Raw genomic sequence first — 26,401 nt, forward strand, 5'->3', positions numbered from 1 at the left:
GCATTACTGCACAACAGAAAGTCTATCCAGACTGCCCATTTAGTCCCAACAGGCTGGAGAAGTTTTGATCAGAGCTCACACCCATAGATTTGACCAAAGGCAGTAAGTACATTGTCAGCTCTTGTGCTCTTATGGGTACTTGCTCTCCGCAGGCATTAAGGCCCTGTCTACTGGGAAAACCTTGTGGATAGCTAGAGAGTAGCAGGACAGTGTAGATATTGAAGAAGTAAAAACTATTTTGTAGAAAAAGGAAGTAATTTTATTTCAAAGACTATGTAATACCTTTTCAGCTTGAAGCTTATGAATAAACTAGATGGTGAGATGGTTCTCTCTTGCAGCTGAGAGAACTCCAGATCTTGTTAAAAGGACTTCCATCCAAACAGGGAAGACAAGAATTGGTAGACTGAAAACAGAAAGCAGCTCCCAGAGCTCTTCCAAGTCTTTGTAAGCACATTATTAAAAACAAACAAGCTGGCCAATTTTTCTATTTTGCAAGTCACTTTTGAAACAAGGACATGTTTCAGCCTTTCCAGCATCTTTCCACGACTTCATTGTTAGACTTTGTTTGAACAGTTAAAATGCCAAGTTAATGTGTGCAGACTGTATAAACTTATCCAGCTGGTACCTTACTTATTTTAAATTGCCTGGTTCAAATATCACAGAATTTGAAATTCTAATAAAAAAAAATGAAATCACATTTGGCTTAGCCCCTAAAACATTAGTTTTATCAGCAAACTAGAACAAACAAACGGCAAATGCTTTCTACGCAAGCTTGTTTATATATTTCATGAAGGCCATGAGAATTTAAATTAAAAAAAAAAACCAACAAAAAAACCCCAAAAACTAGTGAAAAGTGCATTTTGGAGTGAATGTCTCATGAAATTGGTAACAGAACAGATACATTTAAACAATCTATTCAGGTCTTGTCAGTGTTCTTGTAGCAGAGCAGGGAGAAGAGATGGTTTCAGCCTTTGTTTTAGGTAGGTACACATCACGGATGGGCAACTTCTGTAATCATGATGAACTGAACTACCCTCTTTATGCCTACGTGCCATTCTTTCATAACTGTGAAAAGCAGAGTCATGCTATGATTCATGCTACATTGCTTTTTTGTCCCATGGTAAAAAGCAATTTGCTATTCTATTTTTTTCAGACTTACCATTTTGAATCATTATATGCATGAATAGCTATGCCAGCTAACTGGTAGTATACTGAAGAAAGATCCATTTTCTCAAATATCATGATAATGACACTACATTTTCAAGTTGCTCGCAGTTTTATATAAGTTCAAACTCAAAGGGGTAGATCCCTTCCTACTAAAAATGCAAACAATTATCTTCTGCCTTTATAATACTATAATAGTGTCTATATATTTTAATATGTACTATAATAATTTAATAAAATGTTTGTGTTTACAATTTTAAATTAACATATGATATATAGCATTTCTTATATATAATATGAATATAGCATTATATTATAATAATGTTCACATGTTCTGCTTTTGAATTATATAATATATTTTAATTGGTTACATTAATGATGGTTTACCTTGCATACTTTTTACTGCAGCAAGGAGTCTACTTTTTGTCCTTACAGAGATACTGCAGCATTCAGATTTCTAAGAGAGAACATTTAAAGGACACTAGGGAAAAAGTGGAGCGGTATCTGCATTTCATTTGGATCTTGACTCTTTTCATACGAATTTATGTAAAGTGTCTATGCATGTTGTATTTGCTCATCTTAGGACATTAGTGGAGCTAAGCAGATGATAATGGACAAGCAAACACCTTAAATTGTGCTTGCTTTTTGTTTCCCTTCAGCCTTACGGAGAACAACATCCAAAAGCAGGTCTTTCATAGCACCCCAATAAAGTAGGGTTGTATGAGTAGGTGGAACCTGCATTTATACTTGCTTCTCTTGATAATGGTATATGGATATCAATATGTGTTCTTACTTGCCTTCTCCTGTCCACCCACATCCCATGAATCTCAAGAAAATTTTGAAGAAGTTACCATAATGATGCTTAAAGTCATTTTGGCTGCGACTTATATTCATCTTCTACAGATCCAGAGGAGACATTTCTGCTCATGTGCTAGTTTTACTGAAGATTAATTTATATCACACGTGCATGGCATCATTTCTGATTTAGGTTGTTTTGAAGTCAGCATTATGAACAGGGCATTTACAAAAGCTGTTAAGAGTCTATAGCATCATTCTGACAGAAAAGTGCCTGTTCTTAACTTCCTAAATGGGAGAAATTAGTGTTCAGAACCTATGATGATTACACTGTAATAGACCAACTTAAACTCTGGAAAAACAGAGATTTATCTTAAAAGCCTGTTTGGTTCCACTTTTAGATGTAAGCTAGTAAGAAGTACTTAAAATCACTGAAAGGTTTCATCTCGGTACTTCCGCAAATTGTGATTGCTTAAACTTTCAAGTGTCCACCCTGAAAAGCATGATTAGCTTTTCAAGGGGCAAACGTACTGCATTTCTAGCAACCAGCCTAGTTTGTTTCACTCCTTTCTGTACCCCCAGTCTGCAGCGTCAGCTGAAGCCGTACCAAAGAAAAACTTAAATGGTACATATGAGTGCTGAAAAGCACAGACTGTCTTTGAATTGGGCAAAACCAGCATTACCTAGTGTTTGCCTCAGGCTGTGGTGTGAAATGCTATGTTTGTGATAATGAACAATAATATACACAATTTAGCTGGATTTTACAATCAAATTATTCTTGACAGGCCTCCTTTCTGACATCACTGTAGGTACCTTTAAGTCAGAACTACTCATGAACACAGTTTAAACATGCTGTAGTGGCTGAAATAAGGTTGGTTGGTTGCTGAAAACACTGTCTGTGTACAATACATCTGAAGATACGTTAGTTTTAAAGTCACTGCATTCAAGATTTGAATGGAAAACTTCCATCCGATTTTGTACAATTTTTACATGCGGTTACCTAGCAGTATGGGCTTTTTTTGTTTTGTTAATGGGGTTATGCATGGCAGTAGGTGCAATAGACAGGTAATTCTGTAGTGTTTATTTCGTTTATTTTGCCATCTTGCTCTCACCTCCTATTATCAATTATTTCAAGGGCAAACTGGCTTGTTGCTTGCATAGCAGTGTGGTGTAACGTGGCCCAGTGAAACATTCGTACTGGAGGTGCTGCAGACCAAAATTTGTAGATTCCTCTGGGGGACTCTAGAGCTGAAATGCACATTACCAATGTGATAATTTAAATATTTTTCAGTAGCATGAACATTTTGGAGACTCTGAACATGCACAGATATGATTACAGTCCTTGTAGATCTGCATAAATAAATTAGCCATGTATGTTCTTCCTACGCATGTGTACACCAACTTGCAGTTGTATGCACAATGAGTCTAATCAGGTCTTAAATATGGCATTATTTAAAAAAAAGAAAAAAGGTTAGTTAGACATGTATTGTGTCCATTAATACTGGTAGCTCTTTAAAACTGAGTGATATTTGACACTGCATTCTAACACCATCATTAATTGGTTATATATTAATTAAATCAATGTAGATGTTAAAACCACCAGATAAGATTAAAATGAATCAAGTTTCTGAAATCTCTAGCAAAGACTGTTTTATTTTTGTGTGATCTCTGAACTGTGTAGATTAGAAGGTGATTTCATTTTGAACTGAAGAATGCATCTCTGGGTGATAGTTTTCAATGAGCTTTGTGACTGGGTAACTGGAAGAACAAATAATTCTGTCTAACATTAATAATCCTGCAGTCAATGTTAACCTAGACGTTAGCAGAGTACTGTAATTTATGAGTCTAGATTTATAGGAGAGTAGTATTTTATTCTGGGTTTTGTTTTTTTGAGTAATGGACAATGAAATACTAAAAAATAAACCTCACTGGTTTTAACTGTTGTTAGGCTGTAGATTCTAAAAGCATTATACCATTTTCACATATCTATACACCCCCCCCATAATACTAAAGTAGTTCAAATTTGATATATTTTATTTTTATATTTCTAACTTTCATTATGGAAAATAGAACTTTTCCATTCTGCCATTTTTATGGCTGTTGGTTTTTTCAGTATAACTTACAAATAGGGTTTACAAATAGAAGAAGTACGGATTTGTGCTTGGAGCAGCTCGTGGCCTGATGCCATGTTTCCATTGTTACCTGATCAGGAAGTAACTCCCGAAACACACAAAGTATGTTTAGAGAAGAGACATTGCTTTATTCTGTGCAGGTTGCAAGGTGGAAGATTTCCACAAATCGAGCACACGTATTGAGGTTTTCAGTCCATATTTGTACACTACAGTTAAAACACCACGCCTATCTAATACATATGTTCTGCCTAACTATTGCATATTCATTATGTTGAGCAAGCATGACGTTGTTCTCTTGAACAATCATCCCAGAGTCTTCTACACCTACGCTGGGGTCTCTGGTGGTCTTCAGTGGTCCTTTGGGGAAGAATACCCCTACTCCTTTTGTCCTTTTATGGTCATGCCTCATCTGAGGACACCAGGGTCTTTGTTTCTCTTGCCACCCTCTGGTTGTCTTTAATTAGCAAGTCTATGAGTCTTGAAGCATCCTCTATTGTAAGCAGAATCTTAAACTAGCTAAGCTTTACCTTGAGTACACATAATCTAAACAGTCCTTGAATAGCAAACATACCACACTTCTCATGTTTTAGTTTTTTATCTTTAAACTATCACCCCCTTCTTATTTGTTAATCAGTCTTTTGAAGGCATAGTTACTGCTTCTCACCTGTAGCACTACCAGAGGCCTGGTGGTGTGCCAGCCCGTGCTCGCCTCCCTCCTGGCAGTGACGAAGCCAGCTGGGGAAAGGCAAAGAGCCATCACGTGGGGAGCTGCACATATTGTTGGGCTGGCACCCAGCTCACTGCTTCACTCTCCCTCCCCCAGCTCCATTAAAAATATATTTCAGAAAATAATGTTCTTTGTAATATATGAAGGAGAACCACAAGACTAACTTTTTTGTCTCCTGTGTCTTCTTTCATTCCCTTTGCAGTTATTTTGCAATAATTCTTTAACTCAAGGTATAGAGTAACAAGAACGTGGGTATTTGCTGAAAGAAAGTGTTGTATTGATCATAACTGACATACATGTAAACTGTTATCTCACTAGTGAAATAAATTTCTTTGTTTTAGCATAATTAATCACTAAAGTGAAAGAAATATTTGAATAACTGCAGTGATAAAGGCATTACAATTATATAGGATCTAAAAAATTAATGTGTTGGCTCCTATAAGCTGGGTGAGTTTTTAAGTTCAGTATTTTGGACTGAGATACTGAAGACATTGATATATTGGTGACTTAATGGATGATACACATTCCTGAGAGTGACTGTAAATTGCAGACCTCCCTGACTTCAACAGATACTTAGTGCTGCATTCTAGCAATGTTGAGCCAATGCTTCTTTGTGTTTCATACCATATGCAATATTACTGTATGCAGTTAAATCCTTGCTGTTACAGCAGTTTCTTAGATGTTTTTCAGAAAAGAGTGATACAGTTATGAAGCGTATCATTAATTACTGCTTGTGTTTTTTAAGAATCAAGCAAGCCCAGATGTGGAACAGATGTCCACTGTACTAAAACACTGTACAAATAAAGGGCAAAAAAGGACTCCTTCCCTAAAGAATTCCCTTTCTCTAGGCTTGTCTTTATTTGGATTAGTAACTAAAGACACAGCCGAAGTTTCACTCCTGACTGCTGTATGCAAAACTCCGAAGCTGATGTTCAGGTACTTTGGGGAGAGGTGGAGATGGGGCAGTGGGAAGATGGTGCACCCATAGCAAGTACTGCTCTTCTTCAGCTTCTGATTGCCCATGCTGGCAGGTGCAGGGGAGACCTAGCTTCAAGTGAGACAAAGGAGTTGAGTGAAAAGCAGTTTTGATTGCAGTCTTCATGAGCTGAGCCCTGAAACTTTTTCCTTCTGGTTGCATTGCAGGCAGCAACTTGGGCTGATGTCATGTATGCTAAGCATGAAGAACCAGTGTAGGGCTGGCTGCTGGTAGGCTGATCATACCATGCAATTGGAGAGCTTGGAGACACATATACATCAGCATGGGTTTACATGTATATATGCATATGTATAGTGTGTGAGGGGAAGTAAGTACAAGCTCAAGTACGGATTTAAACCCACCCTTAGTTAACTGTTCCCACAATCTCAAAGCATTTATTAGTGTAAAAAACTGCAGGTGATGGGAAAATATATTGCTTGACCCAAACCTGAGTGCTCTCAGGTTCAGGAATTTTTTTAATTTAATTTTCCTGAATGTATTTGCATTTTCCTGCCTCATTGCAACCTCATGTTTGCATGTCCAGCTTACTGACTCAATGCACTTCTTTTTTTCCTGATAACTCCTCAGCACCTATTTAAGTTGCTGTTTGTATTGTGTGTTTCACGACTTGGAAGTATTTATTTCTAGCAGGAATTTTATGTTGTCCCTGTCTTCTTGGCTGCTAGCACATTATTATAAATGTCCCTTGTTAAATGTGGTTTTATTTCATCTTGCGTTGTCTAATCTCATACTTCAAAACAAGCACTGAAACCTGTGAGTTTTTCTTAAGCCTTTAACAGCATTCAGTGAGCACCACTGTCTGTTTAACATCAGTCTTTGGGCAATGAAAACCAGCATTCACATCTGCTTTTCCCCACCTTTAAGAACAGAAATAGATGTAGCACAGCTTTTTGCAGTGTCTTTGATCCAGGCCCTCTTCGCTGTTTGAAAGCTAGTCCTGATCACTGGAACATGATCTCCTGACAGAAGGTCTTTTCATCGGACCAGAAGCTTTAAATGTATGGGCAAGTCTTTACAGAATCTGTAGAGCTGGAGCTAAAAAAAAAAAAAAAAAAAAATTATGTATTCCGTCCCTCTGGGAACAGTGCATTGGTGAATACTTATCCCAGATGTGTATTCAGCAGGAGGTTTCCTTGAGCCTAATATGCATTAGGAGGTGACTCCTGTTTCTTTTCCCTAAAATGTGTGTTAGCCTTTTCTAGGGCTGCCATAATTCTGCTTTTGTTTTGAAATACATCTTGCTTTTTTGGATTGTCCAAACCAATACTTGATGTTCACGTCTTTAAATTCTGAAACCAGGAGATGCTTCTGCAGGTGTACTTAGGCCAGAGGGGGCTTGCTCAGCCTCAATAGCCTGCAAGGGTGGCAGCAGGAGCCGGAAGGTGCTGGATTAGGTGCTGAGGGTGATGAATAGATTAGTGAGGATGGGGGAGGGAGGGTGTTCATGGTGTACGGCCTGGGGTGAGACCGGTTAGCAGTTGCGGGCTGGGAAGCAATAGGGGTTACCACCGGCTCTGTCTTCCACTCAGGCATCTCTGAGCAAGACCCTTGTTTTCAAGCAGGGATGCACATAAGGGGCTGCTCTCTTCTCCCTTCTTCCCTCACCCTGTCCTCCTCCCCCCTTTGACTACTGGAAACCTGCATGGATCATTGCACTCTTGACATCAATGAATCTCTGCTCTGGCTCAGAGTTTTGCTCATGTAGATTCAAATATAAGGGCTGTAGGCTATGGAAAAGTGTTTTGAGAAAATTTGAGATGAAATGTGGTACGTTATTGTTAGTAATGCCTTTTGCAAAGCTGTGCAAACTAAAACCACTTTTTTCTAAGATTTACTAAACGAAGTCTTGCAAACTTCAGTAGATACTGAACAAATTAAAAATGACATTTTAGAACAAATGATCGTTTGCTTTTTAAAATAAAGCACATTGGCTTTTTTTATGTGTGCTTTGGGAAGGTTCTTTTGTTACCGAAGAAGCCGGTCAAAGAAACTCTCTAAGACTTGATTTTGGAGATTTAGAAAGCAGGCATTCTTTATTGCAGCACTGGTGCACAGGGTGACGTGCGGAAAACAGACTCCACAATCGGTGAGATTGTAAAGTAGGTATGTTCATTCAGCGCTGGGCAGCACGGGGGGTAGTCCCACCAAAGTCGTGCACGCCTGATTTGGCAGTTCACTTTAAATTTATACAGTCAAGCGTTACATATACATAGAGTTTCGCAATACGCCTATACATAGGCATTACCTATCCCCGCTTCATATTAAAATTAGCTCTAGGAAGTCATTTCCATAGTCTTCTCTCAACTGCGCTTGCACAATGCCTCCTTATGGTGGTCGTCTGGTGGTCGTGAAGATGAAGGCTGTATGTCTTCTTCAGGGTGAACTCTTAACCTTCTGTCCCTGCGCAGACTCAGTTGTCCCTTGGCATTTGTCCAAATCACAAGGTTGGTCTTGGCTGGTTCTTGGAGCCACTGCTGCTTCTTATCAGGGACTATCTCCTGTCCCAGCCAGCCTCAATAATGCAAGCGTTAAACATCACTTCTCATCCCCTTGGGCCATGTCTACCTCTATTGAAACTTCTTTAACTTCATTATAAGCTAGATAATTATTAAACAATTCCTATCCACATTCATATATCTACTATATCTGCTAAGGTTTCTTTGGTTCCCCGTCTCAAGGGGATCACTCCACCTGTTGTGCACACCGTTACCTACAGCAAGCAAAATTTATATTATTCCAGTCATACATATTCATATTATCATTTACACAGTGTTCACCCTTTGGTCACGCACAGTGTGGGTCATCTCTTTCTCCTAGTTAACTGGCCTTGGCAAGTTTTAATTACAAAAACTCAGCAGAACTCAAAGCTTATCATCAGGGCCCAAGGCACATCAGGCCCGAGGCCTCCTGTCTGTTGGCGCCTCCAGCACATACCATTGACAAAGATCAAGGTTTTTCTTATCTAATTAGTACGTACCAAAATTTTGAAGTTTTCAAGCAAGCAAAAGTTCGTTAGTACAGCGATACAGTAAAATTTTCCTTCTGCATTTGTTCGACGCATCACTTTGTCCTAAAATAAGCTGAAATTTTCTATCAATAAAGTTATTTTAAAGTTAATTGTTTCACTGTTAATTCAATGCTTCATTTAGAGGCACTTCAAAAAAACAAGCAAGTTTGTTCTTAAGCATATGTATAAGCTCTTGTCATACATTGCTGATCTCCAGTTGTAGTCTGCCTAGTGATTCAAAGAAATTGACTCAATAGTTTGATTAACTATTAAGTAGGTATTCTTTATTGGTAGCGCTGGATGCATGGGGGATCGCTCCACCTATCGTGCACACGGTCGGGTCTAAGTGTGCAGGTTAAGTACATGTTCTACATACATATTCACTAGATTTCCAAGAAAGGTTATACATATTAATTAGTTTTCCAGGAAACTATTAGCATATGCAAATGTCCTTTACACAGGTACATTGAAGGTCTCTGGTGGTCTTCCATAGTCTTCCTCACTTGTCCGCTATTTGACCCTCCTCAGGTGATTCTGCGCAGTATGGTCTTTTACTTCTTTTGGTACATCAGTGTTTGTTAGTGCTCTTATTATCTAAGTTTTCATTAGTGGTGTAGAATCATATGGTTAGTTTAAGCTAAATTATCTACAAGGATGAGAACAAAGACAGGAGTTCTTATCTTTTCTGGCCCTATCTATTCAAGCAAGGCCTCTACTTGTGCCTTCTTGACAAGATCCGTAAATTCATCAAACATTTAATTAAGTTTTGTGATTGTTCATGGTTCCTTCTTGCTCATCACTCCCAAGTACCAGTCTCTGACAGGCTTAATCCTTGACAAACACCAGTCTTTGGTATGTAAAGTTACAGAGAGACAGTCATTAAGCAATTAGCAGTTCCTTCTCTATATCACTAGGTTTTAAAGGAAATTCCAGTATAGGACCAGTAGGAATCTATATGCATTAAGAGAGTAGTATTAATGGCTGCAAATTTTCCCCTCGGATTCCTTTCCCTAATTTTAATATATTTTTTTAATGGCAAAAAATGCATAATGCATAATATGTCTAGTCTAGAGGGGTTTAGTGTTTGGTAATGTATTTTTTTATATTGATGTAAAATAATTTGAAGATTATATATGCTCCAGAACTTAGTTATGCTTTCAGCTGCTGATGCTGTAAATTTAGTATTTTTCCTCCCATTTGGTCATTCTAGAAATAACATCTAAAGCTGTTTTCCACATCACAACTGAAGAGTTGTCATGTTTATTTAGCCAGCTCCATCTGGCTTCCAGTAAGTCCCAAATTTCAGTTTTTCACAGCCTTGCATGGATTCCTGCTATGCCAACAGAACGCAGAGAAAATTTTTTCTAAGCTCATTTTTTTTTATTGAAAGAAGCGTCCTTTTTACAGAAGAGGGGATTAAATATTTTTCAGATTGTGCCCTGCCTCATTCCTTGAAGGAGAAAATACAGATCTTCTGGCACGGTCCTGCTGCTGGCACCACTGTGTGTGGAAAACATTTTTCAGTGGTGTTTTTTTGGGCCAGGCTGAAGATGATGATGTCAAATCAGCTGTAGCAGCCGGTGCCAAGCTTTTAGCCACCACGACGGTGGGCCGTGGTGACCGGGAAGGTGTGGGTGTGGAGCTGTAGTCATATGTTTGAGTTACGGCCTAGCTGTGGTGCAATTCAGGGTTAAACATGATGCATTGTCCTTTAAGGAGGACCAGTACTCCATAGCTTCACTATGCAAGCCTGATTACTTTGTATAAACTATGCATGCTTTGCTAATGACTATGCCCTAGGAGAGGGAACTGAAGACTGATAAAAGGAAACATCCTGCCCCAGAAGGCACTGGGAAGGCCTGATGACTGCTGAAGAAGCATGAACTAAGGGAAAGGTAAAGGTGGCAGGGGGAGATCGCGACCCGACTCAATTCAAGGCTGGAAGAACTTGCCCCCTGCCCCCCCCCCACCTGCAAGGAGCATGCATGCTAATTTAAATATAACTGACCAATAGTAGATGAGAGGGTGACTACTAACCAATGAATGTAAATTAAGGCGGGTTTTTACTGATCATGTAACAGAATAAATACGTTGCAGTTCTTTGGTGTGGTGTGCCAGCTTTGTGGAGTCACCACCTGGCACCCCTCTCTGCACAGACATGAAATAAACAAATTATCTTGGCTCTGTGTGTAAGATTGGCTCATTGCACACCGGGTACTGAACCCCGCTTATGGGACAACAGTTTCTGGCGACCTAGATGGGACAGCCATTTTAAGCCTTACCCAGATTGTCCTGCTGTTCTGGATGGGAGATGGGACCGGGAAGGACTCCAGCATGCACTGACCTTTGGATTGGGGAATCCACTGGTTCCTCTCTGCGGATGGACGACTGGCAATGCAACGGTGCAATGCTGATACGAGATATTTGAAAGGAGGCAAGGGACTACGGAGATGAGTAGCTGCTTTTTTTTTTCTGCATAAGTCTAGACTTGCCCTGCATAAGGCGCACCCAGAAAGGCCCACAACAGAGTTTAAAAGAGATTCCTAGTCCAACAGGGGTCGGACATCGGTTAGCTGCTTTCAGAGTGGCTCGGTATTGCTCTGCATAAGATGCGCCAAGAAAAGGCCTGCAACAGAGTTTAAATAGAGGAATCTTAGTACAACAGGGTGTCGGACATCAGTATAATATGGGTGCGGCTGCTTCTACCGAAGTACCCCTGTGTACTCCCTTAGGATGCATCTTGAAAAATTGGAAAAAGTTTGGAGGGGATCCCCTAAAGAAAGATAAATTAAAAGCTTATTGTGCACAATGGTGGCCAATATATGAATTGGATGGTGGAGAAAAATGGCCAGAAAATGGATCATTAAACTAATTTACAATTGATGTTGTTCTGTAGAAGAATGGACAAGTGGGATGAAGTTGCATATGTTGATTTATTTTTTGTTCTGAGATATCATTATGAAACTCGTAACAAATGTAAATTCTTGATGGAAGATGCTGATGGGATGTATGTATTAGCAGAAAGTGTTAATAGAAAGAAAAAGAAAAAAGAATGGAGACAAGGAATGTGGAGAGAAGTGTATTAAAGATGGTGGGGAGGCTGAGGATGTGCAAATGTTGGTTTTGAAGGGGGACTCGATGAATGTAGAAAGAAGGACTGAAAGAGGGAGATCACATGATAGTAGTAGTGGTAGCAGTGGTAGAGATGACGGTGATAATGAAGAACATTTTAGTCCAGTCTCCAGGAGAACAAGGGGACAGCGTCCTGTTATACAAGCTCCCTTGAGACAGGCAATAGGAATGGAGGGGCAACCAGTGTTGGTACATGTCCCATTTACTACTTCAGATTTATTGAATTGGAAACAGTTAGTAGGGTCTTATCAGGAGAATATAGAAGGAATGCATCAACTATTAGAAACTATTATGTTGACTCATAATCCAAACTGGGGGGATATACAAGCTATGTTCAATGCTTTCTTCATGATAGAAGAAAGGCGAATGGTGTTGGAAAAGGCAAGGGAGGAGTGCGAAAGGAGAAATGTAGTAGGGAGTATGGATGACTATGTGCCAAAGACAGAACCTGACTGGGACCCGAACAGAGCTGGAGGGAACACTATGTTGAAACAGTATCAACAACTGATTTTATATGGGGTTCGACGTGGAGTCCCAAAACCTAAAAATGTGTCAAAATTATACGAAGTGAGACAAGAGTCTGAAGAAGACCCTTCAGCCTTTTATGAGAGGTTATGCGAGGCTGCCAGCAGATGGACTGACTTAGACCCAGAGGATGAAGCCAATAAGAAAATGTTTAATATGCTGTTTATAGGACAATCTGCTCCTGATATTAGAAAGAAGCTGCAGCGTGTAAATGGAGCAGGAGGAATGTCTATATCTCAGTTGATAGAAATAGCATACAAGGTCTATAATAATAGAGAGGAGAGAGAAAAGAGGGAAAAATTTAGGGAAAAGCAAAAAGGAATAAAATTACAAGCCTTGTTGTTGGCAGTGGCAATTGCTGAGGGCCCCAGTGGGAACCGAAGAAGAGGAAGAGGTAAGGGAAGAACTGGATGGAACGGAGTAGAATGAGGACAGAGAATTAACTCTCTGAATCGTGCCCCTTTGGGTCCTAATCAGTGTGCTTTTTGCAGAAAAGAAGGACACTGGAAAAATAAATGCCCACAGAGAGAAAAATTACTTGGAAAAGGGGAGCCGGAATCAAATACTAACCTAGTTATGCTAGGGACATCTGATACTGAGTGAAGGGGACTGGGGGACAATATCAAGATTTCCCCAGCTGATCCCCTGGTTCCTGTAAAGCTGGGGAACAAAGTTATAGACTTCCTGATAGATAGTGGAGCAACTCATTTGGTAGTAACTAGTTGTAAGGGATCTTTAAGTAAAATGTATATGCCAATTGTTGGGGTCACGGGAAGATGAGTTTTTAGGCCATTTTTAAAACCTATGGAATGTACAGTTGGAAATACTACTTTGACTCATGAATTTTTATATATGCCAGAATGCCCCCTCCCATTATTGGGACGAGACCTATTGTGTTAACTGAAAGCGCAACTAAGATTTTCTGAAGTCTGTTCAGTTACACATGCCTGAAGAGACAGCATGGAGAGCTCAATTGTGTCTCCTGACCAAAAAGAAACAACAGGGGACTGGAATTTCAGAGGAAATTTTGGATGCTGTAATACCCCTGGTATGGGCCTCCAAGAAACCTGGATGAGCCAAGAATGCTACTCTGGTAAAAGTCAAATTAAAATCGGGAGCTCAACTGGTAAGAAAAAAACAATACCCTATGAAATTAGAGGCCAGAGTGGGCTTAGAACCGTTAATTAATACTTTTGTGCAGTATGGACTGTTGAGGGAATGTCAGTCAGTATGAAAAACCCATCTTACCAGTTAAGAAACCTCGAACTCAAGAGTATTGGTTGGTACAAGACTTAAGAGAAATTAATAAAATTACAGTCGATGTACATCCAGTTGTCCCAAATCCTTATACTTTGTTGTCAGCAATACTCGAAAATGTTGTATATTTTACAGTGCTAGACCTAAAAGATGCCTTCTTTGTATCCCCTTGGAAGAAGAAAGCCAGAAGATATTTGCTTTTGAATGGGAAAGTTCTACCACAGGGAGGAAAATACAATTCTGCTGGACCGTGCTGCCACGAGGATTCAAGAATAGCCCGACATTGTTTGGTAATGTACTTGCCAAGGAATTGGAAAATTGGCAAGGTAAGAATCCTTCCATTACTTTGCTGCAGTATTTGGATGATATCCTACTTGGGGCAAAGACTGAACAGGAATGTAAACCTGCAACTATAGATTTGCTGAATTTTTTGGGACTGGCTGGATATCGGGTATCTCAGAAGAAGGCTCAAATGATACAAACCACTGTAACTTGCTTAGGATTTAAGATATCTCAAGGAAAAAGAGAACTAAGAGTGGAAAGGAAAGAAGCTATTTGTTGGATAGCTCCCCCCCGATCTAAAAGAGAACTATGAGGACTTTTGGGAATGGCTGGATGGTATAGACTCTGGATACCAAATTTTAGCCTGATTGCCAAACCATTATATGCGGCTATGAAGGGGCCTGGAGAAATTTTGGAATGGACACCAGAGTGTCAGAAAGGATTTGATTCCATTAAAACTGAATTAATGAGAGCCCCTGCTCTGGGTCTGCCGGACTTAAGCAAACCCTTTACATTATATGTGCATGAGAGGCAACATGTAGTATTGGGAGTCCTGACTCAAACTCTGGGAGACTGGAAAAGACCAGTAGCTTACTTCTCCAAGCAGCTAGACGAGGTAAGCAAAGGATGGCCTGCATGTTTGAGAGCTGTAGCTGTGGTGGTGGTGTTAGTTAAGGAAGCCTGGAAATTAACCTTGGGGCAGCCTATCACAGTTTTTGTACCCCATGCAGTGATAACTGTGCTTGAACAAAAGGGGCATCATTGGATCTCTCCTAGCAGGTTAGCCCAATATCAGGTGGTGTTGATTGAACAGGGCGATATCATTTTTAAAATGTCTTCAACCTTGAATCCTGCCACTTTAATGCCAGTAGACAAGAAAGGGGAACTGGAACATGACTGCTTGCAGGTTATGGAACAGGTATACTCTAGATGACCTGATTTGAAAGATGTACCATTAATCAATCCAGAAATTGAACTTTTTACAGATGGAAGTAGCTTCATGGTGAATGGAGAACAGAAAGCTGGGTATGCCGTGGTAACCCTACAAGAGGAGGTTGAAGCACGAGCATTGCCACCCAATACCTCCGCTCAGAAAGCAGAGATCATAGCTCTAACTCGAGCTTTGGAGCTATCCAGAGATAAAAAGGTAAACATATATACAGACTCCAAATATGCGTTTAGAGTGGTCCACACACATGGAGCCATTTGGAAAGAGCATGGATTGTTATCCTCTCAAGGAACCCCTATCAAATATGGACCAGAGATTTTGAAACTGCTGCAAGCTGTTCTAGGACCAAAAGCAGTTGAAATTGTACATTGCAAAGCTCACCAGAAAAGACAAACCGAGATAATCAAAGGAAATCGAAAGGCAGATGAAACGGCTAAAAGAGTTGCAGAAAGGGCATAATTGATTGGGGCATTGATCCCAACAAGAGAAGTTCAATGGGAAGCTCCGGAATATTCTGAAGAGGAGGATCAGCTTGCCAAATATTTGGAATGTACCAAATCAGAGGAAGGTTGGTGGGTAACTAAAAATGGACAAGTATTGATCACTACCCCAATGGTAAGAGAAATATTGAAGAAAACCGATAATGAATCCCATATGGGAGCAGACGCTTTGGTTGCAAGCGTTAAAAGATATGCTGTAGGACCAAAAATGCAAAGACTAGCTGATAAAATTGTACGACAATGTCAGCAGCGTTGCAAGAATAATCCGAAAATTCAAAGAAAGCCTCCTTTCGGAGAAGTGAGACAAGGTCAAACGCTGGGGGAATACTGGCAAATAGATTTCTCTGAATTACCAAAATGTAACCAATTTAAATATCTTTTGGGTTTAGTAGATACTTTTTCTGGGTGGCCTGAAGCCTTCCCGTGCTGTACCAACAAATCTAGAGAAGTAGTTAGGATCTTGCTCAAAGAAGTGATTCCGAGATTTGGCATGCCAGAAGGGATGTCATCAGACAATGGCCCTCACTTTATAGCTGAAGTAGTTCAGGGAGTTGCTAAGTTCCTACAAATACAATGGGATCTTCATACACCTTGGAGACCCCAATCAAGTGGGAAGGTAGAAAGGATGAATCAAACCCTAAAGAGACAGATCTCAAAGCTGTGTCAGGAAACACAGATGAAGTGGGTAGATGTCCTACCTATAGCATTAATGAGAATTTGGATCACTCCTAGAGTAAGAGAAAAGGTGAGTCCTTTTGAAATACTGTATGGAAAACAGTATCCTGCAAACTCAATGACAGGAAAAGGAGACCAAATGCATGCAAAAGGAGAAGAAATATTGGTTAATTATTTATTATCCCTGTCACGGACTTTGTCTTCCTTACGTAGGTACCTTAACCAATGAACCCCTTTGCCTTTAGACTCGCCAGTACATGAATTTCAACCTGGAGATGCAGTTTATAGCTGCACCTGGAAAGATGAGCCTTTGAAAGAAAAATGGAAAGGACCTTACCTGGTGCTACTTACCACTTATACTGCTGTGAAAGTGAAAGGTATAGATTCATGGATACACTATACCCATGCGAAGAAAGCTCCACAGAAGGAGTGGATCTCTGAAGAAACGGGACCACTGAAGCTGAAACTCTCTCGGTCCCAGTGAACTGTAACTGGGACTCTGAGAAGTCATATATTGAGCTAGATTGCTAGATTGTACACAAGGCCTAGTATCTTTGTATTGCGTTTTGATAAGTTATTTTCATACCTTTGTTAGTGTATTTGTGTAAGTATACAGATTTCTTTAGAAAAAGAAATGAAGGAACTAAGGGGGGTAATATTCCTCTGTTGCCTATGGATAAAGTTAAAAGATGCCCGAGTGTCTTGTGGGGAACCAGGAAATCCATGGGAAAAGAACTTGCATTTTGAATTATTGCAGAAAACAGTACAAATGGCGATCAAGTCTAATTGTTGGATCTGTACTCATTTCCCTAAGCATTCTAACAAAGGTGTTCCTTTAATAGGAATACCCCTCAATTTCTCTTTCCTGGAATTTGTAAAGTATGTGCAGAATAACAATGACCAAACATACGATGACACAATAGAGCAAGAATGGAAAGTTCACAATCTACCAGGAAATTATTATCAATGTCTAGAGAGATGTAATCATAACACAGACTGGCCACCAAGACCTAAACTTAATTGTACTGGAGCTATATATGTAGGAGAATATGCAGATTGTTCCAAAGGTACATTTCAAATCCGATACAGAAGTTGGTCTGAAAAACAGAACAACTGGCTGGCAGGTTCCGAAGGGAAGTGGTTGGTATTGGCTTTGTGGTGACAAGGCTCATAAAACCCTACCTCCTAATTGGTCAGGAACATGTACCTTAGGAGCAGTAGTACCTAATATCACAATAATTGAAAATTTAGGATCTCAAATATGGACGAGAACCTACCTTTGAAGGAGTAAAAGAACTGCTAATCCATTGATTGATAGACCCACAGGATTTCACTCCTTCGTGAGGTGGTTTATTCCCTGGTTAGGAGTTAGCGAGTTAGAGAAAGCTATAGTAAATATTTCAGTCATAATTGAGAAAATTGGGAACGAGACTTACGATGCTATAAAAGCCCTACAAGAAGTGTCTGAATTGGCTAAAATTACTTTACAAAATAGAATGGCTCTTGATATGATGCTAACCTCCCAAGGAGGAGTGTGCACAGTTCTAAATACTAGTTGCTGTGTATATGTGGATCAGAGTGGTAGAATTTCTACAGACTTAGAAGAAAACTGGAAACAAACTAAAATACTTCATGAGATACAAAAGGATGACACATCTTACAGGTTTGAAGAAACGTTTAAGTGGTTGACTTCCTGGTTCCCCAATTTAAGTTTGTGGGTAAAAAGGTTATTGAACTATATAATAATTGCTTTAATAGCTTTTGTGTGTATTTATGCATTGGTATCTTGTGTTACTAAATGTTGTTCTAAGGTTTATGAGAAAATAATTTGAGGTGAGACTGATATAAGAGAAACCACGTTGAGGTTCCTCTTTTATAATCTCAGAGGGGGGAAATGTAGTCATATGTTTGAGTTACGGCCTAGCTGTGGTGCAATTCAGGGTTAAACATGATGCATTGTCCTTTAAGGAGGACCAGTACTCCATAGCTTCACTATGCAAGCCTGATTACTTTGTATAAACTATGCATGCTTTGCTAATGACTATGCCCTAGGAGAGGGAACTGAAGACTGATAAAAGGAAACATCCTGCCCCAGAAGGCACTGGGAAGGCCTGATGACTGCTGAAGAAGCATGAACTAAGGGAAAGGTAAAGGTGGCAGGGGGAGATCGCGACCCGACTCAATTCAAGGCTGGAAGAACTTGCCCCCTGCCCCCCCCCCACCTGCAAGGAGCATGCATGCTAATTTAAATATAACTGACCAATAGTAGATGAGAGGGTGACTACTAACCAATGAATGTAAATTAAGGCGGGTTTTTACTGATCATGTAACAGAATAAATACGTTGCAGTTCTTTGGTGTGGTGTGCCAGCTTTGTGGAGTCACCACCTGGCACCCCTCTCTGCACAGACATGAAATAAACAAATTATCTTGGCTCTGTGTGTAAGATTGGCTCATTGCACACCGGGTACTGAACCCCGCTTATGGGACAACAGAGCCAGGCCCTGCCACCACCTCAGAGCCCCCGGGGAGAGTTGCTGCTCTTGGCCTCCAGTCAGCTCTTCAGAGCACTGGGTTCAGAGCGTGGCCTCTGCCACTCAAATACCAGTGTCCTCAGCCATGTAGTCTTCAGTCTACACTTACCTTCTTAATAACTTCACTGCCACAGTTCAAAATAGAAAAGGAAAATCTTCTGTATGGTCTTACTGCAAGTATGTCCCACTGGAGGGGAATTTCTTATACTTGCAACTCAGAGCTCATACCAGGACTGCAGACAGGAGATGCCACGTAGAGCACAGCCTAAATGTAAATTAAGGAGAAAAATATGATTTTAAGAGTAGAGAAATACTGATAACAGAGGAATTATTTTCCAAGTATTTGCTATTAAAAACACCCCCCGGCCCACTTAACAAGTTGTTGTTAGAAGTTGAGTGAAGAAAAATCATGCATGCTTCTCTGAATTTAGGAATTCCAGATTTTATTTATAATGCAAGGCACAACCCCCATTACATTTCAAAAATGTAACAAACTTTTTCCACAAGTCTACCAAATTATCTGGTATTTTAACTTGCCTCCAGTAAGAGCATGCCTTGACCCTCCATTCTATCTGACTGCCTGGTGAGGGGTTGGAGATGGGCAGGGGATAAGCTGCAGCAGGAAGGGGAATGTGAGAAGCGGGAATGAAATGCAGTGAGCAGCAGCTGTGCTGCCCACTTCCCTCCCAACTTGTTGCCCATAGAGCAAACCCAGACACTGCCATGCACAAAGTCATGTTCCAAATCTGAATTGCAGAGATGTGTCAGGGCGCTGGGAGAAGGTGTGTTTGAAATGGCATATTAAACAGGCAGAAGGAGGAAAGGACAGAAGATAATACTACTGCTGATGATCTGCATTTTTACTTTTTAATGGTGTTTGCTACATGTGTGGATTAAGGCTGACAAGAAGACAAACCTGCTTCCCCAGCAGAGAGTGGAGCTTGTCCTCCTGAAAGATATAGGCAGAGAGGTTTCTCTGTTAGCTTGCTGGTTAGTGTCACTGTAGGGAGTACAGAAAAGCATTTCTTCAAGGCAATGTATAGGGAGTCCTGTCAGTGAACTGTAGTCATTTGTATGGTGTATTGGTTTTGTGTGGCAAGGTTTTGGTAGCGGGGGGGAGGCTACAGGGGTGGCTTCTGTGAGAAGCTGCTAGAAGCTTCCCCTATGTCCGACAGAGCCAATACCAGCCAGCTCCAAGATGGACCCGCCGCTGGCCAAGGCTGAGCCAATCAGCGACAGTGGTAGCGCCTCTGGGATAACATATTTAAGAAGGGGAAAAAACTGCTGCACAACAGCAGCCGGAAGAGAGGAGTGAGAATATGTGAAAGAAACAACCCTGCAGACACCAAGGTCAGTGAAGAAGGAGGGGGAGGAGGTGCTCCAGGCACTGGAGCAGAGATTCCCCTGCAGCCCATGGTGAAGACCATGGTGAGGCAGGCTGTCCCCCTGCAGCCCATGGAGGTCCACAGTGGAGCAGATATCCACCTGCAGCCCATGGAGGACCCCACGCCAGAGCAGGTGGATGCCCGAAGGAGGCTGTGACCCTGTGGGAAGCCCACACTGGAGCAGGCTCCTGGCAGGACCTGTGACCCCACAGGGGGACCCACGCTGGAGCAGTCTGTTCCTGAAGGACTGCACCCTGTGGAAAGGACATGTGGAAAGGACCCATGCTGGAGCAGTTCGTGAAGAACTGCAGCCCGTGGGAAGGACTCACATTAGAGAAGTTTGTGGAGGACTGTCTCCCGTGGGAGGGCCCCCACGCTGGAGCGTGGAGCAGGGGAAGAGCATGAGGAGGAAGGAGTGGCAGAGACAATGTGTGATGAACTGACTGCAACCCCCATTTCCTGTCCCCCTGCAGCTCTCAGGGGGAGAAGGTAGAGAATTTGGGAGTGAAGCTGTGCCTGGGAAGAAGAGAGGGGTGGGGGGAAGGTGTTTTAAGATTTGGTTTTATTTCTCATTATACTAATCTGGTTTTGATTGGCAATAAATTAAATTAATTTCCCCAAGTTGAGTCTGTTTTGCCTGTGATGGTAATTGGTGAGTGATCTTTCCCTGTCCTTATCTCGACCCATGAGCCTTTCGTTATATTTTCTCTCCCCTGTCCAGCTGAGGAGGGGGAATGATAGTGCGGCTTTGGTGGGCACCTGGCATCCAGCCAGGGTCAACCCTCCACATATGGTAAGAGGTGTAATATGAAAGGAGAGAGTTAGTTAAGACATTACAAATAGTTGAAGGAACAAGTAACTTGTGTGATCATAAAGGTTGTGGAAAATGCCATATCACTAATATTTTATGAGAAGATAAAAGCTTTATTGGTCTTACTGGTTTTAGTTATATGAATAAAATATGTATATAATATTTAAGGCAAAGAAGTTGCTCTTATGGGAAATTGAGACATGAATGTAAATATCTAAGACACATCTTGGTATTCTGTGTCACTATATGAGTCTGCTTTGGGTGATATTTTGTTTTTGTAGGATGTGTGTGCTTTAATTAGCTATTTGGAGGAGGAGGACTGTCAATTCTTTTGCTCTGTGTTTCTTCTAGCTCTTACAGGATTATGTTATCTCTGCCTGGATGTCTACAACTTTGAAATAAACTTTTAGATTCTCTAGTACTCAATAATTATTTTTTGGGTATCTGTAGTGCAAAAGCAGAACGGTGTATTGGCAAGATTTTGTGTATTCAGATCTCCTTTTGATGTTTCACAAAGATTGTGAAAAGTTGTGATGTTTCACAAAGTCCAATTTCTGAATGAGGCTATTTTTCTGGTGTTTATGTAGACTTAAATTGATCTGACTAGTTTTCTAGTACTTTCATTTTTTTCCACTGCTGGTATATTTATCAGATATTCTCTGAAGGACACCATCTGATTTTTAAGATTGTGAAATAGGTATGTTTTACTATCTTTTGCAAGCTAGAGCCTTAAAAAAAAAGGGTTTTTTTAAACAAGATTCACTGTTCTGTGATTTTTCTTCTGAAAAAGCTTTTATTTTATTCCTTTTCATTCATATATATATATGCACACATATAAATACATTTAGAATGAGCCTTCTATGAATTCTTGTTATTAAATCACTTGTTAAAGTACAGTAGTTGAGTCTACATTGTCCTCACAGTTCAACTATTTTGTTTTGTTCTTTACACAGGAGCCCTTACCAAAGTAAAGGAGAGTAAGCGACATGTGGAAGAGGGGAAGATGGAGCTCCAAAAAGCTGAGGGCATTCAAGAACGCTGTAACATTATTTCTTTTGCGACCCTAGCAGAAATTAATTATTTCCACAAAATTCGTGTGAGGGACTTTAAATCACAGATGCAGCATTTCTTGCAACAGCAAATACTCTTTTTTCAAAAAGTGACACAAAAGCTAGAAGAAGCTCTTCACAAGTATAACAGTGTTTAATCTCTGAACTTTGATTTGTGGACTTTCCTCAGTATGAATGTGACTGAAGCAGCAGAGCAAATGCTGCTGCTGCAGAAACGTTGCCAGTGGTAGATGGTGGTACAAGGATGGTTTTGTGTTCACCTGGAATCCTGGTTTAATCTTCAATTATGTAGAAAGGAAACAGTTATAGGGCTATGTAGTAGAAACAGTACCATGCATTGTAACTAAGTTATACTGTGTATGCCTACACTACCATTGTAACTTTTTTGAAATGAGTATACGATTTGCCTTATTGCTTTTTGAAATATGGAATTTTGGTGCATACTTTGTAGACCTTTTGGATCTTTAAGGAAGTTGGCTAGATAAAAGCCTGCTTCAGATGCCTTTTTACTTTCCTAGATTTGGATTTCCTAAATTCAGATGATTCTCTGTTTACAGACTCCTAGTAGAGCAGCTATGTGATTCTGTGCCTTTAGACTCTATTTTTCCTTTTCTAGTAAGTCACATTTTTATGATTGAATGAATGAAGTGTTGATGCCTATAACAGGAACTGATTATGAAACCTCTTATTGACTGGAAAAAAATCAGCTGCCATCCAGTTTGCACAGCAAGTACTGTCTTACGACAAATGTTGTCTCAAAAAGGAGAACTTAAATCTATTCACACTTGCCCTGAAAATGGAGACTACTTGTTACGTGTACTAGGATGTTAAGCACATATACAAAAATACACCACTAAATCCCCTTTCTGAAATGAATATTACATTTTTTTAGTATAAAACATTACTGAGAGTGGAAATTTTAAGAGCTAGCCTAATAAAAATTATGTTTATCAAGGGGATATGAATGCAAGCTGTGTAGCTAGAACATTTTTTAAGTTTGAAACGAACTGCTCATTGTTCGTTGCTGATTCAGTTTATCTTCAGATTTGCATCTACATTGCCAGTTGTCTGAGTTGAGACTCCACTGTGATTCATTAGTTTACTAAGTTACAAAATTTCAGGAATGTTCAGTAATATAAATGATCTGAAATAAGTCTTGGCTGAACAAACTTGGAAACCAGGTTGCATTTTTATGTTTATAACACTCAAGAATTAACAGTTGTCTTAGTTTTTGTATAAATATTTTTGACAAGCAGGGTGCATTTATGTATATGTAAACACTATCTTTTAAAGAGTTTTCTGGCTTATTTCCCTTGAACTAAGTCTGAAGTCTGTGTTTATAACCTATTGGTTTCCTTCTTATAGGTCAGTATGAAAGAGGGTTTTTATTTATCCTACCTTTTTTCTCCTAAACAAAAATAACAAAACCTTCCAAGGAAGCAAAATGTTTACTTTTTTTGTTTTAATTAAATTAATCTAAGATAGCTTAAACAAACAAAAGCCTGGAAAAGGAAGTTAAGCAATAGTTACATTTAAGTACAAACCATTCCTCACCTATGCAGCAGAAATGTACAGTTCTTTCGTTTGATCATGTGAGTTTCTGTAGCTTAACCCCACACCTCTGTTTTAGAGGAATAAATGTAACAATGTAGTTTTAGTTTTAAGATTCATCCCCAGATGCTTGGAGATTGCTATTTTGAGCATGTTGCATTCGGCAGTGCTGCTAGTATGTACCCAAAAAAGTAAAATACAAAATAACAAAGAGGAAAAAACAGCATCTGTAAAAGAAAGGACAGTTGGTGAGGAAAGACTCCATTTCCAGGCTATTAATAGAGTGCTGCAAACAACAAGGTTGACCATAAGGACCATAGTCATAGGGCTGACTTGCTCTTTATCTTCCTCATGGTGTCTCGTTCTACATTCAAAACTCACCACTTCCCATAATAGCTCTTCTCAGCAGTACTCCAGCTTCCCATATGTTGTTTAATTACATGAGATAGTGATGAGCTAGGTTTGAGCTGAGTTCCATGGCTTCCAGATACTGTCTTATTAAACATCTTTGCAGTAATTAGATCAGACTACAATCAAATTAATTCTACATGGAAGTATTAAGACCTGTTCAGAAATTGATCTTGTTCCAGTTGAAGTATTCTAGGAGGTTAGTATTAACGACATATATGTGTCCAGGGGGAAATTAAGCTGTGATATGTATACATACAACATAATCAGATAGGTACAGTTTTCCCAAATAAACTGTCATGGCCTTCACCTTACTTTCTTATTTGTGAATTTTTGGGGTGAGGGGAGAGTGGGGGTGCTAATTGGTTAAACTTGATGTACCAAAAAAACTTGACTGGAATCCTGGATCTGAATTGTTGCAGAGTTCAGAAAGGTTCAAATACACATCCATATTAGCATCTTCCTTTTTTCCTCACTCTTTATAGAGTTGGAGTTAAACTGATATAGGGAGCCTAAATTCCATTAATGCTTACTGCACTATGCGAGAACTACAGTTTTAATTTTATTTGGAACAAGTATCACATTGACCACTCATGACTGATGGACTACTGGATGGTGTGGTCTGAGATCCAAATGTACTCTACAGTAAAGTGAATGTATATTGTGTGGGACTGTGGAAGCATCAAAGGAAATCTAACAGAATCCTTTTAAATAAATAAATGTGGAGGAAAGCAAATTAGCTCTATAGAATAATATTAAATGCCTTTGCTTTATTCCACTCCTGTAATTTGTTTTTGATGCATCACAATTTTTTCATTGACAGTAGTTAAGTATCTGGTATACTTGCTGGGGGTTAGAGAGATTGAACCGAAAGCTGCAAGAAGATCCACTGAGGTATTGGTTTCTGTGAAAGTGCTGAATCCAATGAAAACTGTGGAATATATTCCCCATCAGGAGAATATATCTACTTAGAATGACCAGCAAGTGGAGTGTGAATAATGTTTCTATTTAAATTGTAGGTTTTAGATTTAGAAATTAACAACCTGCTAAAATTATGAGATCAGTGTGCTTCCTGGCCCTTTTGTTGTCTGATACTTGCAGAGAAGACAGTTGCCTCTATTTATGACTTGTGCATGTTTTCTAGATTCTCTCTACCAGTTTCAGGGTCCAATGGTGTTATGGGTTTGTGTAGCGCGTTTTTTTTGGTAGTGGGAGAGGGGGCCACAGGGGTGGCTCCTGTGAGAAGCTGCTAGAAGTTCCCCCAGCTCCATGTCGGACCCACCTCTGGCCCAGGCCAACCCAATCAGTGACAATGGTAGCACCTCTGGGAGAACATATTTAAGAAGGGGAACCGGTAGTGAGTGAGTGGGGAGATTGTAATGTGAGAGGAACACCTATGCAGATACTGAGGTCAGTGAAGAAGGAGGGGGAGGAGGTGCGCCAGAGGAGGTGATGCCCCTGCAGCCCGTGGTGAGATGGCAGGCTGTCCCCCTGCAGCCCATGGAGGTGAGTGGGGGAGCGGAGGCCCCTGAACATGGCCGTGACTCCATGGGAAAGCCTGCGCTGGAGCAGTTTGTGACTGAAGATCAGCCCACAGAAAAGACCCACACCAAGGAAGTTTGTGAGGAATTGTAGCCCATGGAAAGGACTCACATTGGAGAAGTTTGTAAAGGGCTGACTCCTGTGGGAGGGACCGCATGGTGGAGCAGGGGAAGAGTGAGGAGTCCTCCCCCTGAGGAGGAAGGAGCAGCAGAGACAATGTGTGGTGAGCTGACCCCAACCCTCATCCCCTGTTCCCCTGCACCGCTCATGGGGAGGAGGTAGAGAGAACCGGGAATGGAGTTGAGCTGGGAAGGAGGGAGGGGTGGGGGAAGGTGTTCTAAGGTTTGGGTTTACTTCCTATTATCCTTGTTTTGATTTGATTGGTAGTAAATTAAATTGATTTTGTTTCTTCCCCGAGTTGAGCCTGTCTTGCCTGTGACCATAAGTGGGGAGTGATCCCTCCCTGTCCTTATCTCGACCCACGAGCCTGCCTTTATATTTTCTCCTCATCCCACCATGGCCGGGCAGGGGGAGTGAGTGAGCGGCTGCATGGTGCTTTGTTACCGGCTGGGCCTAAACCACAACAAATGACATGGTACTCTTGATTTAGAAGTGTTCTAAGACCCAGCTTAGAGAGATCACTAGGAAAATTATGTGGTGATGAAACATTCAAGACAAGCACCAACAAAATCTGATAATTCAAAATGGAAGAATATGTTGCATATAAAATTGATATTTTTTAGAAAATGTTAATGAACTGCCTACACTGAAAATGCCTACATTATTTGGTGAGGCACAGGTATCTTTTTGGTGAATTACAAGACCCTGTTTGCAGTACCTTCTTATTTTGCCAGACCTTCAGTATTCCAGCTAACATATTCCGTGCTGGTTGTTTTCTCCAGCCTGAATTCTTCTGGGAAAATTAAACGAAAGTTGTTCAGCTATTTCGCAGGAGGAGA

The 26,401-nt window shown here is 40.4% G+C and overlaps 1 protein-coding gene and 1 long non-coding RNA gene across 8 annotated transcripts in view; one reads left to right on the plus strand and one right to left on the minus strand.

Moving 5' to 3' along the window:
• LOC138683433 (sorting nexin-18-like) overlaps positions 1-26,271 on the plus strand; it is a 36,050-nt gene extending 9,779 nt beyond the window's left edge. The window contains exons 2-4 of one of the 7 annotated variants that reach the window (XR_011322963.1): positions 13,872-14,062; positions 15,005-15,165; positions 21,825-21,936. Coding sequence is in view for 4 of the 7 variants with exons in the window: in XM_069775197.1 (XP_069631298.1) it covers positions 21,825-22,078 (254 nt within the window). In the remaining 3 variants the exon portion in view is untranslated. The other 6 variants (XR_011322962.1, XR_011322964.1, XM_069775199.1 and 3 more) reach the window with 6 other exon arrangements.
• LOC138683454 (uncharacterized) overlaps positions 1-26,401 on the minus strand; it is a 177,728-nt gene that overhangs the window by 20,799 nt on the left and 130,528 nt on the right. The window lies entirely within an intron of this gene.

This window comes from Haliaeetus albicilla, chromosome W (assembly GCF_947461875.1).
Source record: "Haliaeetus albicilla chromosome W, bHalAlb1.1, whole genome shotgun sequence".
In the NCBI taxonomy this organism is placed as follows: domain Eukaryota; kingdom Metazoa; phylum Chordata; class Aves; order Accipitriformes; family Accipitridae; genus Haliaeetus; species Haliaeetus albicilla.